Genomic DNA, 16,762 nt, shown 5'->3' on the forward strand with positions numbered 1-16,762 from the left:
CTCTCTCTGTCTGTCTGTCTCCTTTGTGCTCTGCGTTATGTCGCTGATGAAAAGAAAGATCTCCATTAGTGTTGAAGTGGAGAGGGCTGGATGCCTCTTTATCTCTCTTGTTTTTTTGGCCTCCCTCCTTCCTTCCCTCCCTCCCACCTTCCCCCCCCTTCTCTCCTTCTCTCTCTCTCTTTCTCTCTCTCTTTTACTCTCTCAGCCTGTCCTCTCTCCTCTCTCACTGTTCCTGAGTGAAATAGAAGGCCTCTGTTTGTTTGTAAAGAGGGAGTGAGCGAGAGCAAAAGCGAGCGTTAGCCAGTGATACGTGCGAGAGGAGACTCAAGCGGCGGCCGCCCCGTGATTGGAGGGAGTGTCGGAACATAATGAAGCCGTACAGGCCCCTGTCTCTCCGCTGTTTTACGGCTCGCTTTTTTATGAAGGTGAGCCGACAAGCCGCCTCCATAATGGCCCCTGTCAGTTTGAACCCACAGCACTCCCGCCACAGAATAGGGACTCTTCAGAAGTAGTGTGCTCGAGGAGAAGAATGGGCCGCCTCCTTTATGTCTGTGACTGTGTGTGTGTGTGTGTGTGTGTGTGTGTGTGTGTGTGTGTGTGTGTGTGTGTGTGTGTGTGTGTGTGTGTGTGTGTGTGTGTGTGTGTGTGTGTGTGTGTGTGTCGGCGCAGTCTTTGATGGCGCCGTCACGGCTGCGGGCTATCCCTTTCACACTTTTACACCGGCCGCCATTGTCTGGGAGGCTTTATGGATGTCGTGCCTCCATTTTTAATTCCCTACTTTGCCACTAATCAATTACCCCGCGCTTGTCTACTCATCACGGGGGCATGAAGGGACACTGAATGGGGGCCCTCTGGGTTAAAAGTACAAGGCCAGCACCGTGGCCCCTGAGGCCAGAGATGACCACTTCAACTGGCTGTGTCAGTGTGGCGTTTTACCCGGGGACCAGAGACACAGGGAGTCCGAGGCGGAGAGTGGCCCCAGATAGAGGCTGCCGAAGTACGGCTCTCCCAAGGGATGCAGGCGGAATGGCTGGGAAACCTCCGGAACAACTTTCTCGGGGTTTAAATATCTTAGACAATTCATTTCTGCTGTTTCCAGTGCTTTCATAGGTCCATTAACATGTGTTATCATTATAGACTGTCCTTAGAGCGGATATGATAACAGCCTACAGTACAATCATTTTGTTGGATGAAGATGTTGATCTATTCGTTTGTTTTCTATTTTTTACTTTTTACATTTATCTTCTTTTCTATCTTACATTGATGTCAAAGAAGATGTGGTACATGAGCAGCAGTAACTGACAGGAGGACTCAGGGGGGGTACGCAGATATTTCCGTGAAAAATCTTCTTTGGCCCCTGAGTCGGTGAAAACAAAACGGCGGTGAAGCCCCTGAGCTGGAGACATGAGCTGGCACCCCGAGTCTTCCTGGAAGTTTTCTCCTCCTCCGCTCGAATCCTCTCAGGCATGAGCGCCGTGTGCCTCGGAACGCGAGTAATGACTTAAAAATATGCTAATGTCGCCGCTTTGCTTTTATGCATGCAGAACACCATTGATCCATCAGCCCTGCGAATGGGGGTCGTGAGGAGGAGGAGGAGAAGGAGGAGGAGGAGGAGGAGGAAGGGGGGGGGGGGCGGAGGAGGAGGAGGTGGTGGATGTAATTTGAGGAGACTTTTATAAATACGTGTCAAACAAATCTCTCCTCTTTTTCTGTAGCGCGCTCTCCTGCCTGCATTTAAATGTTTGCTGTCTCGAGAGGTGGCATGATTTAACTGTAAATGAAGCGGCGGCGGCCATTAAAATGGGCGTCACACCCCAGCTCCTCTTATAAACGCTGAAAGATTCCCTCTCGGACTGCAACCGAGAACCAGGGAATGAGAAAGGGGGAAGAGGAGGCTGGTGGGTGGAGGTGGAGGTGGCAGTGGCGGCTGTGTAGACTCTTCACAGGCTGTTAGCTTACAGAATGATAAATGGTAATATTTTTTTTTTCCTTTTCCTGAAGGAAGTGAATGGTAAACATCTTCCAGAGATGTGTGTGTGTGTGTGTGTGTGTGTGTGTGTGTGTGTGTGTGTGTGTGTGTGTGTGTGTGTGTGTGTGTGTGTGTGTGTGTGTGTGTGTGTGTGTGTGCTGGCGCTGGCGTAAAGGCTTGAAGGTGTGAACTCGGGATCATGTTTGTTGGTGGGGTTAAACGTGTTTGTATGGAAGCACTTCTAACAGAATGTATGGGGACTATTAGGGAGTGGGTTAGGAGATTCTCCCTCTCACTCTTTGTTGTCGTGCGTGTGTGTGTGTGTGTGTGTTTTGCGTGTGTTGTCAACTGCTGTCACCTGAACAGCAGCAACAGCTGATTGCTTCTCTTTCTTTCTTTCTTTCTTTCTTTCTTTTACTTCTCTCCCTTTATAATAAGTTCATATTTCCTATCCCGTGTACCTCCATATATCACCTATCCCCTTCTTTTCCCCTCTGTTTTATGGCCATTGCTCTCTTATGACCTGCCTGTTCCTTGTGTTTGCTTCTTTTTAGGGAGTTGGTGTGACACTTCTCCTGTAGGTTTTTCAATTCTTCCCAGTTGTCACTTCATAGGCCTGCACCCGCCATTGTCCTGGCTCCCTACTCTTTCTTCTCCCTCTGTCTCTCTCTTTCACTCTCTTTTCTTTTTCTCCCTCTCTCTCTCTCTCTCTCTCTCTTTCTCTCTCTCTCTGTTCGCCGCAACGAGTCGTGTCATTCCCTCGCGATAAGCACTTTTGTTGCCTTTGTCTGCGACCGCACCTCTGAAGTCCATCTTGTCTTTTATCCTCCTCCCATTGAGGCGTCGGGGGAACAGTTGTGCTCCGTTGTGTGGAGGTTCCACTAGATTTTGACCAGTGGGGGCTTCCTTTCACCTCCCCACCCCGACCCGTCCCACCCCCCCCCCCCCCCCCCCCCCCAAAAAACCCTCCTCTTCCAAAGAGTTACAAAGGGGCTCTCCGGCAAGCCTGAATGGCCGTTGCGCCATGGCACACACACACTCATACCATTCTCTGTTATTTTGTTGCGGCGGAGTCAATAAAAATGCTAAGTTTAAAAGGCTCACCCCTCGTGCCCTCCCCACACCCACTGCTTGTTCCCTCTATTGAGCTTCCCCGCAATTATTCCCAAAGACGGATGAATGAAAAATATACAATGAATGCTTGTTTTGTGAGGATTAGGGTTTTTTTTTGGAGAGGAAAAAAAAAACATCCTGATAATGAGAGGTGTCCCAATAGCAATATGATTACATAGGGGGATGTGTCTGGACTTTTTTTGAGAAAGCGGCAACTTTTGTCTGCGTCGACTTTGGAGATGGTTGATGTCTGTCTCTTTCAGTCGATCATAATGGCTCTAACCTTGTTTCTTCCACCGCTCCTTGTGGGGATATAGATGTTTCCTTCTTTCTTTGGGAGTCGTGTGGGCTACATATTGTTGCAGGGAAGAGAGAGAAAGAGATTGAGAGAGTGAAGAGAGGAGCAGTGGCGGAAAGAGAGAAAAAGAGCTTGATGTCTGACAGGTGAAACAGCCCTGTTCTCTTGAGCTGCCACGGGAAAGCCATTCACAAACCGGGCGCTAGAGACATTTCTTTCACCCAGAGCTTGTAAGGCTTTGTGCGTGCGTGTGTGTGTGTGTGTGTGTGTGCGTGTGTGTGTTCAGAGAGAGAGAGAGAGAGAACCGAAGCGACAGGCAGCCGGGCACTGGACGAGGGATTACAGGTAGTGGCGGCGTCCAAAGAGAAGCTAACCGGCGCAACTTCATCCCGTCGGCACAGATTAAGGCGTCGAGGGCCGTCTAATGAGGACCGGGAGGGGCCCAGGAGGGCCGGCGGGGCCGAGGGAGGGAGGGAGGAGGAAGCCGGGGCCCACACTCTCCTCCTCTCTCTTGCTCCTTTCCACTCACACACTAGAGCAGGGGTCAAACCGCCACCCACTGATCCTATTTAAAGAGCACAGGATCACTCTGCAGACCGAGACACTGAGAGGGAGGCAGAGAATGAAAGCGTGCGACAATGTAAGGGAAAAGTCTATGGGTTTTTGTCGCCTCTTTGAAGAGCCGAGGATCTTACAGCTTAGTAGCGAGAGACAGAAAGAGAGAGCGAGCGGGAGAGAGAGAGAGAGACAAAAAAGAGATATTGCAGGAAAATGGAGGGAAGTGCATAAAAGTCTGTCTCCTGCTTTGTATCACTGGTTAACTTTGTTGCATTTCTTCTTTTTTATCAGAAGGCAGCATGCGTCTCCCCAATTTGAAACTTGCATTAATAAATAGGTAAACAAATAAATAAATGCGTAAATAAATAAAGAAAGGCGGCACGAGCACCACCCCATGCTGGGCAGCAGCTTTTACTGGGGCTGTTTTAGCCGTTTTGCACCGAGGTGGGAGTACAAGACAAGCGCTCGAAATGAGATAAATATGGATGACTTTTGACCGTTTTTCTGTCTCTTTTTTTCCCTCCTCTTGCGCTCTTTTTTTCTTTTCATGGAACGGAATGACTTGTTTATGCATCACGGCATCGATTTTCCTCTCTTTTTTTCATCTTTATTTATTTTTTCCACCCCCTCCCCACCCAAATTTAATTTAAAAGCCTAAACGCCACAGATCCTCAAAGTAGTTTGCATATTAAAAAGATGCTGATTATCACAGAGCAGGAACACAAATCTTTAATTTTGTGCATTTTAGACACAGCCAAAGCCGTCGCCGCCACAAGCTGGAAGTAATTGTGAAATCTGCATATTGAGAGGACGACGACTGACAGTTCCTACGCAGACGGTGAGAAGGGCTCAAATTGGACAACATGTTTATCCACAGAGCTCTGGTCGGGGCCTAGAAGCCCCCAGAGCCCTTTTAAGAGTGTAATGACATCATATATCAAATTAAGGGTTGCGTTTCGGACAAGTGAGACAAATTATATCTGTTTCTTTTCACAGAGCTGTAGGTTAGCAGCAGACAAGAGAGCTAGCAGGTGTTTCGGGATGAAGATACAAATTTTTGTTAGTTTCAAAAAAGATGAGTGTGTAGTGAAACGATGAACAAAGGAAACCTTGTCAGTTTGAAGAAGTTTAGAGTAGATGGATGGAAATGTTTAGAATGGATGTTGCATGTTGCGACTAGGAGGGATTACTGTAGACAAAGTTAATTTTGCTACTGTATGTGTTGCGGTCACAGGTTTTCAGTAGCAGGCCTAGTACTCAAAAACAAAAAAAAGAGAAGCAGATGCTTATTCTAAAAATGTAAACATTTATTAGGGAATCATAGTGAACATAATTCTTACTGCCAGCACCCACCCTGTTGGTGATAGGGCATTTAACGTGCTGACACTTCCATTCAGATGAGCTATACAGCATTAGTTTTGTTTATTAATCTCAACTGTTTCTAAGGGAAGAAAAGTCCTGGAAAAGTTTCAAAGGTCATATTGGCATAAAAAGCACATCAACCTAATCCTTGATTAACTCTGAAACTAATAATATTTGGTATTAATATCTTCCCCCAAATTGCTAAAATAAGGTTTAAAAAGATGTTCTTTACAATAACTTGCTCTGCGTATGCACCAACATTCACGGCATGGCTCTTACCATAGTGATGGAGGAAGTAAACAGAAGGCAAAACTTCTCCGATTGGTTACTTACATTCCAGGGCAGAATTTCCTGTTTGCCCAGCAATTGGCTTTTGGCACGGTAAAGGGTGGGATATGTGTAGACGACCGCCATATTGGCGTTATAAACTGACCCCATACATTTCTATGGGGGATTCATTCAGTGCCTTGTCTCTTCTATAAGTCTCTATTTTAACCTACAGTGCCGTAAACATTAGCTCAAATTGTCAGTGTCAAAGACCTAACCATTTCTTTGGACCGAACACTCAAGAAATAGAATCGTGTTTAAAACTCTGGTGTCGATGCATGGCAGATGTCAATGGGAGTTCAATTCACCTTTACTGTCACAGACTGGCTGAACACTGTGGTGACCTACCTTCCAGTCAGTATCGCCAATTTCACCAGTCAACTGAACCGACTGACTGACTGACTGACAGACTGATTGATTGACTGAACTGAACTGACACTGAACTTTAACTATTTCAGATAACCTGGTTAAACTGACTAGCATGCTACATCTTGTATTGAACAGCTGGTGCACTGGCAAATCTTTTATTGGTAGTATGGACTACAGACCAAGCTGATGGTCTACTTGTTGCTGACCGCATGGAGCACAAAAGCTGAGAGAGGAGAAAGAGTGTTGAGCAAGAGTGGAATTCCTTGCAAGCTTGTCCTACTGCTACCTTCCAATTGTTTCATTGCTATCCTCAATTCCTTGGGACATCATTTATGCGCTTCTAAGGGTATTTCCAGATGAGCTTCTGGGGAAACCTTTCCATAATGTTATCTGAGCCAACTTGTTCTCAGCATATCTCATCCACACATTCTCAGCATAGTCATCTATCTATCCATTTGTAGGACTGATACAGTAATTTCCCATGTATAAGTGTTTTATGCAAGTTCAAAGAAACAAAACCATATTAATACCATATTAACTGTCCCCATGTATTAACCTCATAGCTGAAGAAATGTAGCAAAATCAATGTATAAGCCGCGGCTAATAGTAGGGAAATTACGGTACTAACCTCCCAATATTTCTGCATGCAGTCTTTCAGTGCTTTTCATACATGATATCAGTTGATCTCCAACAGTTTTGCCTGGGAAACAGAGCTGGTGTGATGCATGCTGATGGCGAGCTTTATTTGTCAAGTTCTAGCTTCATGCTTTGAACAGTGGCACTGCGACATGCACCTCCACGCGCCCACAAACTCTGCATACTGTACACATAGAGGACCTGGTGCTCATGAGAGAGAGTTGGGCTCGTGAGAGGGAAGGCTTTAACTCCCTGTGCCTTAACCCCTTACTGTATGGGAACCCCTCAGGCCAGCCCTACTCAGTCATAATGGAAACCCTCTCTTTATTCAGCAGCACATAAAAGGCCTTGCTGCCCACGGGGTTCTGAAGTTTGACCAGTAAACCCTCTCACAGTGACCACAGTCTGATTACTTTACAGCCCCCTAACACGGACCCACAATCCGACATTATCATAACCTCTCAAGTCGTAACTCTCCCCGTGCTGTATATTTCAGCCATTGTAAAACTTTTTGAGATGTGTGTATATATTATGGAGCGATGTTTGCTATGTTGGGTGAAATATATTGAACAGATGTGGTATTAGGGCGATTAAAAAAAAATGCCCCCAGATTACATATCTGGTTAATGCTCGTCTCTGGGAAAAAGTGAACGGATCCAAATGGTTCCAGCGCTACTGTAATGTCTATAATAACATTTATGGCTCCCTGCGTTTTATTGCTCATAGTCTGCGTGGCCCTTTTTTTATTTGAATATCGCACCATTAGTAAAGGCTGCTGGCGTTACTGTTTCGTCGTATTAAAATACCGAGTTGCAATGGTGCGGAGTGGCGGCAAATGAGAACTGGGCAAATCTTTTCACCAAATAAATAACCCAGAGATAAGCTCACTCTTGCACAGCGTTTTTATGAATGGACTCGGCGATGACCTTGGACTGGAAAAGGCGTGCATGCTCGTTATTTGTTCTAATTGTTTGATAGCGTAACTATGCACTTTGTTTTATTCTGACTCATGAAATCAGTGTTTGGAGAGCGAGACACATCGCCACATGTGGCGCCGATTAAAAATTCAGCCTCGAGTTTTGGCTCTGTGCTGTTTATTATATAATGACACAGACTTGCTTTTGATTTTTCCAAACATCTCTCAGCTTATAATATTCTATGGGCAGTCACGCGGATACCTAGATTGTCACATATTTCTTGTCAATAAGTTTAACATTTTCATTTATACATGGCATTCCGGACCGGACAGAGTATTGCTGTGTGTATTGTTTGGATGAGTGTGCTTGGTTGGCACTGTTGTGGTAACAGCCTAAGACACTGCCTTTGAGAGTGCTGTAGTGTGGTCAGTGATGAAGTGCAGTTTAAAGTGTGTGGTCACTGAGAGCGCAGGGTTGCTGGAGTCGAGAGGAGAGGGACTGAGAGCCTATGGCAGCTCTTACATAGGACACTCACACTGGTGTTGCATATTGATGGTGGCCAGCCATGGGAGAATTAATATTCACATAAATAAATAACTCTCCCCTTCTCATACTCTCTCTCTCCCTCTCTTCCCTTCTCTCTCTCTCTCTCTCTTGCTCTCTTTCTCTCTCTCTCCCTGTCTTGCTTGTAGGTTTTGGCAATTAATTCCACCACTTGTCAAATGAATTCCCAAATCAGAATTAATTATGTGCATGGGTGCCCGAGGAACGGCTCTAAAAGCTAAATGATATTGAAATGTGTGCGGCGCTCTCTCCAGCCCACACCAGCACCTCCACTACCGCTGCTGCTGCCGCCTCGCCAGAGCACACGTGTGGCCAGGGACACCGAGAGACGGAAGGAATGGGAGGAAAGCAACAGAGAGAGAGAGGGAGAGAGAGAGAGAGAGAGAGGGAGAAAAGTGGGGGGAGAGAAAGAATGAGGAGAAGAAAGATGGACTGAGAGGAGGAAAGCAACATAAAAAGAAAGAGCAAAAAAAGAACAAAAAAGGAAATGAGAAAGAGAAAGAAAAAAGACACTCGGAATGAAAGAAAGGGAAAAGAAGAAAGAGAAAGAAAGAAAAAAAAACAAGTGTCCCTCCAACACCACAATGCAATATATTTTGAAATGTACCATGTGCCCCACCACCACCCTCCCCCAGCCCACCGTTTCCCTCCAGTCTGGCAGCCGCCCGCCCCGACCGCTCGCCGCCGTTTAGCCTCTGTCCTACTTCCGCTTCTGGGGAACCGGTTTCCCCCGACCACAGGCTGACGAGGGCGCCCGCTGCAGCCCGGGCCCTGCCTCGCCTCCCCAGTAAAAGCCATGAACCCAGCTGACGATGATAAAAGTTCCCGGCAATTTGTTGTGGCAGCAAATGAAAACCCAGCCAGCCACAAGCAAATGTGTATGTATGGGTTTGTGTGTGTGTGTGTGTGTGTTTGTGTGTGTGTTTGTGTGTGTGTGTGTGTGTGTGTGTGTGTGTGTGTTTGTTTGTGTGTGTATGTTTGCATTTTGTTACTATGTGGGTTTTTTCGTGCTGAGAAACTGTGGTGTGGCCCATGTTTTGGCCCGTGTTTAATGGTTAGTGAGTGTGCATATGTGCTGTTTTTGTATTTCCTCCGTGTTTCTACCAGTCTTGAAGAGATAAATACGTGTTTAGCGTGTACGCTTGTGTATTCATTTTAGACATCCACTGCTGTGCATCTTCTTGTGTGCGAGTGTGTGTGTTAGCATCTTTGCTGACCGCGCGCACACGTGTGTGTGTGTGTGTGTGTGTTTAGTACCCCCAATTTTTCCCTTGGTGCCATTTTGTCAGCGCAGTCGTCCGCCTGTGCTAAATAAACAGTGTCACCTGCTCTGGCCGGTCCTCGGAGGCGGCGGAGGACACCTGGTCTGGGCTGCCTGCGCCTCTGTGAACAGCATGGAAGTGACAGGCTGAGCTGCACGTGCACCGGATGGGCCAGTCAGGGGGGGAGGCAGAGGCAGAGGCAGCGGCAGAGGCCCCCTTTTCTCCTGTTCCAGCTTCTTCCTGCCTCCTTATAAGCCCAGCCGTGGCCATGGAGTAGAACTATACTACTGACCCACGGGGCCTGTTTAGCCCACACTGACAGTCCTGGGCTGGGAGACTCCGGAGGACTTAAGAGAGCTGGGCTCTAATGCTATGTGCTTTTATAACAGATGCAGTAGGACTGCTTGCTGCTCTGTAAGGTTAAAGTTAGAGGGACCTGGCTGTTTTTCCGCATCCGTGTTCACAACAGTAGGTTGAGGAATGTCCTCCCCCCAGGGACTGTCCACTCCCCAGTGGTCCACCAGGTCCCAGTAAAGTGAAGTCCCCCCTGCTGTTAAGAAAAAAGAGGAAGGGATGAAGGGAGTGATGGAGGGAGAGAGTGATGAGGAGTGAAGGAGTTGAAGAAGTGCTGAATGTGTGTCTCTGGGTAGACAGACTCCTGCCAGTGTCAGTAGATCTGCTGAGACCACCCTCTCTCTCTCTCACTCTCTCTCTCTGATGGTACACCATCAAGGGACAAGCCCCCCGCCATCCCACCCCTTCATCATTTTCTTCTCCTCCTTTGCCCCTACCCCTCCTCCTCCTCCTCCTCCTACTCTGCCTTCATGAGAAATCTATTCTTTAATTACTGGGGCCATCTTCATGTAAGCCTCCCACTTACATTATCATTTATTTGGCTTTCAAGTGGCCACTTTAAATGGCTTTTTTTTTCCGCCTGCAGCACTCTGCTGAGGATGTAGAAGACCTCATTTACACCCTCCCCACCCAACACACACACACACACACACACACACACACACACACACACACACAGATCCTCTCCTCTCACCCTCAACCACCACCACCACCAGTACCACCCCCTGTATTTTTCCTTCTAATTTTTCTGTTTGCTTTTGTTTTGCTCCCTTCCATCGATACGGGTGCTTGTTGGTTTTTTGTCCTTCGCATGTTCCTCCCCTTTCTCTCCCTCCAGCTCTGTTTTCTCTCTCCACACACAGAGGGAGCAGAAGCAAGAGGAGAGGCGAAGAGAGGAGAGGAAAGGAGAGAGAGAGGCCCTCTTTTGCATATATTCCTCCCTCTTTCCCCCCGGAGTGTGCGAGATATTGTCAGCGGCCGAAGTTAAACACTATAGCGTGGAGGATCCCCACTGAGGCCCCAGTGTACTTGGGACGCTCGGAGCAGTGGCTACCTGAATTGCTTTTAATTGGCCCAGTGTAGCGGCCGCATCTTTAGTCGAGATTACCGCTGATTGATGCCAGGGGGCAATTGTGGAGCGCGGAGGACGGGATTAAGTGGCCATTGAAGTGACTTTAGCTCCTTTAGAGAACAAAGGCAGAAGAAAAGGAGAATACTTCACCCCCACTTTTTTTCTCTTCTTCTACTCTGCTCTCTTCCACTACCTCCTCCATGTTCTCTCTCTTTCTCTCTCTCCCTCCAACCCTCCTCTTCCTTCTCCTCTCTTCCTCCACCTCCTTCCTCCCTCCATATTCTCTCCCTCTCCCATACACCCTTTTCCACCCCTCCCTCCTCCTCCTCCTCCTCCTCCTCCTCCCTCTTTCCTGCCTTCTTCAGGATGAGAGAGGGGGGTGGCGGGGATGCGCTGACGGTGTTACCCCACGGAGGGCGACGGCGGAGAGCAGAGGCAGAGGGGCGAGGACGAGCTCTCCCCGACTGTAATTAGATATATGTGATCCCAATTATGTCGGCCATTCATTAGCGCTAATTGTTGGAGCAGCGCCGACCGCACCGAACAAATAATTAAAACATGTTTGTCATAACCGGCGGCCATTAGCGTGCGTGTGATAAAAAAAAAAAAAAAAGAAAGAAAACGTGATCCGGGTGGCGGCGGACACGGGATAGGCTAATAACCGCCGTTGTGTTTTTTTTTTTCTTCTCCTCTTTCCTTTCCTCTGTGGAGAGATGTGAAGGGTTGAGAGGGAAGGGAACGCTCACTACTGTGTGTTGTGTTCTACCGCCGCTGTGGCGTCTGCTGCTGCTGTTGTTGCTGTGTGCTGCGTGGTGTTGTTGCTGGGGCTGACTGGCTGATTGTTTGAAGGGGTAATTAGTAGGGGGAATAATGTGGATCTGTTGTTTGTTGAAACTTTAATTGTTTTTTTCTTTCAGAGGGACTCCTAATCCCCATGCCTCTGCTTCTCCCTCTTCTTGCTTTTTATGTCCCTGTTTGCCACTCTTCCCCTGGCCTGTTTCTCACTCCCTCTTTCCTTCCCTTCCTGCATCTTTCTTCCTTTCTTTCTTTCCTTTCCTCTGCATCTTTCTTTCTTTTTGTCTATCCTTTCAATCCCTTCTGTCCTGTTTTTTTCCTGTCAGTCCTGTGTTAGACTGTCCTTATATACAGTACAGTATATAAGCTACAGCAACTCAGCAGTGCTTGTTCTGTTAGCCTTGCCATTTTAGTGTGAGAGGATAGTGTGTGTTTCTGATGAAGTCAGCTGAATTCTCCCAGACCAGATCAGCATTGCATATCCACCTGGGTCAATGAAAGGCAAACACTTCCTGTTCCCCTAAGACCAGAGCCAGACAGACATAGTGGTGGTGATACCGTGCTGTCACCCACACACGTCACAGCAACACATTTGTTGAAAGAGTCTTGTGTGGAAAAATTGGACCCAGCCTGGCTTGGTGTTGAAAAAATGTTATTATGACAGTTCCCCTGTGTCTGTTCACTAACTTTGGTGTGCTTTTGTCTTTGACAGAGAGGCCCACCGCCCTGTGTTGACTGTGGGGCAGTGGTGGTGTTGCCATGGTAGCTGTCGTGCCCACCACGCCCCGGGCACGTCGCTGAGGTACGTGCCGCGGCGTGCTGTCCTTTACGTTCCGGGCAACGACGTGCGGAAACTGAAGAAACTGACCTCGCTGGACGTGGACTGTGCTGTGCTGGACTGTGAAGATGGAGTGGCCCTCACCAAAAAGGTAACGGGGCGAAACAGAAACCAAAGGCCATCACCTACACTGACTGTGCTGCCAATCAAACATAGAGATTTGATGTTGCCAAACTTGGCCTTGGGTGTCAAATTACAAGAGAGGAATATGAACCACTCTTTAGGGGAAGGGAGAAGACAAAGAAATAGAAAACATAAAAGCAACAAAATGATGTCTACATATCATTTACTGATTTGGATTAATATTGTCGACAAGGCCATATTTTCATCCAGAGACATTCACTCAAATAAGTTTTTCTGCCATTATTGCCTCTCACCAAATATTTAATTCAAGCTAAATGTACATGAGATCCATGAAGAAAATTGAAAATGAGAGCAAAAATCATGTCACTGGTGCACAATAGTTTTGTATTTCTTTCAGCATGGCCGTATCGAAGGCAGAATCCAGTTTTAAATCTGAGCCCCGCAATGTTTCATGTGTTTGGTAAGCCTATAATGGTTTGGTGTGCTGTACCTGTGGCCTGTGGCTGGACACAGTCCCATCAGGCAGTCCTGGCCCACAGCCACTCTCAGGTGGCTTTAGAAATGGTTCCAAAGACAGGTGCAGCACTTCCTGTACTCCCCTCACTGAAAGGCTACCTAAGTGGAATGCCTCAAAACAAGCCGCATTTCTTGAGCCATTATGCTGTAATAAAGGGTTGGGGAGGCCCCCCTCTCCGCGTCCCATGGAACAAGGTGACCACGTCACACTGGGCGAACAGCAGGCACCAGCCAGATGCAGCAGGTTAAAAAGCATTCTTGGCCCGCCCACACCAGCCCGCCATTGGTCCTGCCTGGCTGTCCGTGAAATCGTGATTGGGGGGAGGAAACGGAGGGGAGGCCGAAGGGGGGCCGAGTTGGGAAACAAAAGGTTTTCTAAGTCGGGATAATAAAGATGATTGATACAGCCATGGGCCGTGTCCCTCTGAGAGCGGGAAGACGGGGGTGGATAAAGAGCCGTTTGACGGACAGCCTGAACTCTGACCCCCCCCTTTTTCCGAAGTGGTGTTGGAGCCGAGTGTCTCTAAACAAGCTGCTTTTTTTATTTATTGGGGTTGTTTTTGAATGGGTTTGGAAAAACAGGAAGTCATCCCCGCACCAGCTAGTGACCCCTTGAGGTCAGATGTCCAGCCATGTTTGCATTTGACTCTCACAGGTTTTTTTTCTTGTCTTGAAGCCTTTGTAGTAGCAGTGCATGTTTTTTTTTTTTTCTTCACCACATCCCCTTTGAAATCCTCACTGCCACGCATTGTATGCAATTACATAACGTGCTAAATAGGCCGCTCACTCCGCTGATACGCATCGCAAATGTTTCTTTTATGGAAAGCCCCCGCTCACAGAAAAGGAGGAGCGGCGGAAACGCTGCCTTCTAATTCCTTTCCACAGGCAAGGCTCTGCGCGCACGCCGGATTACTGCGACGGGGCGATATTAAAGCTAGGTGATCTGAGGGGAGGAAAATAGCATTAGCGGGCAGGCCTTGATTTCTCCGGCAATAGGCAGGGAAAAGCCTCTTCTGTGTTACCCGTGTTTCCTGTCAGAGCCAATAGAATTAGCATTCTCTTCAGCCTCGCAGATAAAAATGCTAATGTCTCGTGCTCGGGAAAAAAAAAAAAGAAGAAAAGGGAAGAGGGGGAAAAATCACGTGTAAAAAGAGAGATGGTGCCAGTAATCCCATTACTCGTGCGTGTATTTGACGGTATAAATCAGTCAAGGCCAGTCTGACGTACAATTCACAGCACAAGATTTCAGTCAATTTTTAAGACCATGTGTCTGCTTTAAAGTAGTCTGGCACAGTGTGCAAAGGGAGAAAAAAAAAGAACCTGTGATCCATTATTTACTCACGAGCCTTGTAGTCGGGTAGTGGTGAGGGGGGCGCGTTATTATTTAACTCGATAATAAAACGCGACCATTTCCTCACGGCTTGCGTTGCCTCGCGCTTCCCACTCCCTCCACTGTTTTCCCATCGTGGCAATTGAAACTCTGTGGGGGATTGTGCGCACCTATAGACGGATACATTATTTTCTCCTCGGCTGGCATTAAGTGACAGTCGCCTTCGCCTCGCTGTGCCTGCCTTGCCTCGCCTCGCCTCGCCAGAAAGTCCCTGCCTTTGCATGCACTGTACGAGCTTGTGAATAAATCTCTTAGAAGTCAGTGTACAGTAATTTCTCTCAATATCTCTCAGTTTTTCTCTCAATATCTCAGAGATTTTTTCAAAAATCTTTATCATCACGATATCGAGAAAAAAAACTGATGTGCCCCCCCCCCCCCCCCCCCTCAATTCATCTCACTGAATTTTTTAAACATCCGGCATTTATGCTGTATCATTAAAACAAATCTACAAAAAAAACGCCTTTGAAGAAGAGCAGGCCCATCAATTTTGCATCTTATTCGCTTCTCACTGTTTATAAGAACAAATAACTTGAGAAAGGGGGAAAAAAATGCATTTTGCATAAAATTTGATTCAACTCAGTGTGACTGTACCACATGGCCTTTTATGTGCCAGGGACCATGGTACAGTACATTCACTGGAGCGTCTGTGGTGGAGGATATTCTCCACTCCTCTCCGTGGAAAGGGGGGGGACACTGGGAGCTTGCGGCCGGAGGAGGCAGGTGCCCGCAGGTTTGTTTACGCCGAAGGATCAGCGACCCTCGCGGCGCTGCTCCCGTGCCCCGACGGCGGCCCTGTCAGACGCCCCCGTGCCAACCTGCGCCAACCGGGCCCGCATCGCCCGCCTGGTGCCATGTGACAGACGGTATGAGGGCTGTCCAGAGATGGCTAGCTGCTATGCGGGGATTAACGCAGACGCACACAGGCATGCTTGCACACACACACTCACACTCACACACACACACACACACACACACACACACACACACACATACACACACACAAGAGCGTATATAAACCCCTCCCTCCTCATAAACACACACACACACACACACACACACACACACACACACACACACACACGTACTCATACGCAAACCAACATATGATACATAGAAGATCTTCGATAAACCCACATTTACTGCAGGCAAATCAAAGCTCTTACTCAGTCACACAACACGTAAGCATGTCCGTATGTGCAACACACATGCATACACTATGTAGGCCCACGCCGGGTCCACACAGAGTGACACAGAGCCCTAGAAACTGCAGCACAAGCGCCCACCCCTGCTAGGCTGGTGGAGGCGTTGCTGTGGAACCCTGCGGTGACTCTGGCGGTTACACCTCTCTCAGGTCCATCTCAGGGGAGGCTGGAGGGGGGGGAGGGGGGGTTTGTTTGTGTTTGTATTTGTGTGCATCGCTCTGTGGGCCTGCACCTTGCTGTGCAGTGGACGCCTCTCCTCCCTACCCCCCCCCCCCCCCCCTCCATACACACACACACACACACCCCAACATCCTCCTTCCTATTTTCCCTATCTGACGAACCACCCTACCGCCTGCTGAACCCCCCCCGCCCCCCCCACACACACACACGCACGCACACACGCACCACCCACCTCTTCCCCACCCACACACCCCTCGAGTGGATGCTCTCCTAATCCCCTGGAAGTTTGGAACTAATGAACTAGCTGCTGAGGCGGCGCCACGGAGCCTGGTCCCAAACTATACTGTACTTCACACTCGATTTAGCCTCCAGATGGCAGGACTCGCCGGCCCGCGCCAGGAGGGACCCCCTCCTCCGCTGGAGCGTGAAAGTGGACGGATGTTGTTTTGCCTCTACCCACCCCCCCCCCCCCTTCCCATACCCCCTCATTTTGGTCCTTTTTTCCTTCTTTATTCACTCACTCTCTCTGTCTATCCATCTCTCTCTCACTCTCTCCCTCCTCCTCTCTCTCTCTATCTCTCTCTCTATCTCCATCTCTCTATCTCTCTCTCTCTCTCTTTCCATCTCTCTTTCCATCTCTTTCTGTGAGCCTTCCCTCCCCTCATAAAGAAGGATCAACCAGAATGATTAGCTGCGACGGGGAAATGGGTGGATGTGTGAACAGGGCCTGGGAGAGAAGCCGCTCGTGCTAATGGTGCTGCTGCTACTAGTGTGTGACTGGTGAAGGGGAGTGTGTGTGTGTGTGTGTGTGTGTGCGTGTGCGTGTGCGTGTGCGTGTGCGTGTGCGTGTGCGTGTGCGTGTGCGCATGTGCGTGTGTGTGTGTGTGTGTGTCTGTGTGTGTCTGTGTCTGTGTGTGTCTGTGTGTCTGTGTGTGCGTGTGTGTGTTTCTGTGTCT

At 48.3% G+C, this 16,762-nt stretch overlaps 1 protein-coding gene across 2 annotated transcripts in view; it reads left to right on the forward strand.

Annotated features, from left to right (window-relative positions):
- The window catches only part of clybl (citrate lyase beta like), a 74,707-nt gene that overhangs the window by 25,342 nt on the left and 32,603 nt on the right, over window positions 1-16,762 (forward strand). For both annotated transcript variants that reach the window (XM_062534223.1, XM_062534224.1), the window contains exon 2: window positions 12,309-12,525. In XM_062534223.1, the coding sequence (XP_062390207.1) occupies window positions 12,309-12,525 (217 nt within the window). The remainder of the gene's footprint in view (window positions 1-12,308; window positions 12,526-16,762) is intronic.

Source organism: Sardina pilchardus, chromosome 4 (assembly GCF_963854185.1).
Source record: "Sardina pilchardus chromosome 4, fSarPil1.1, whole genome shotgun sequence".
NCBI classification, from domain to species: domain Eukaryota; kingdom Metazoa; phylum Chordata; class Actinopteri; order Clupeiformes; family Clupeidae; genus Sardina; species Sardina pilchardus.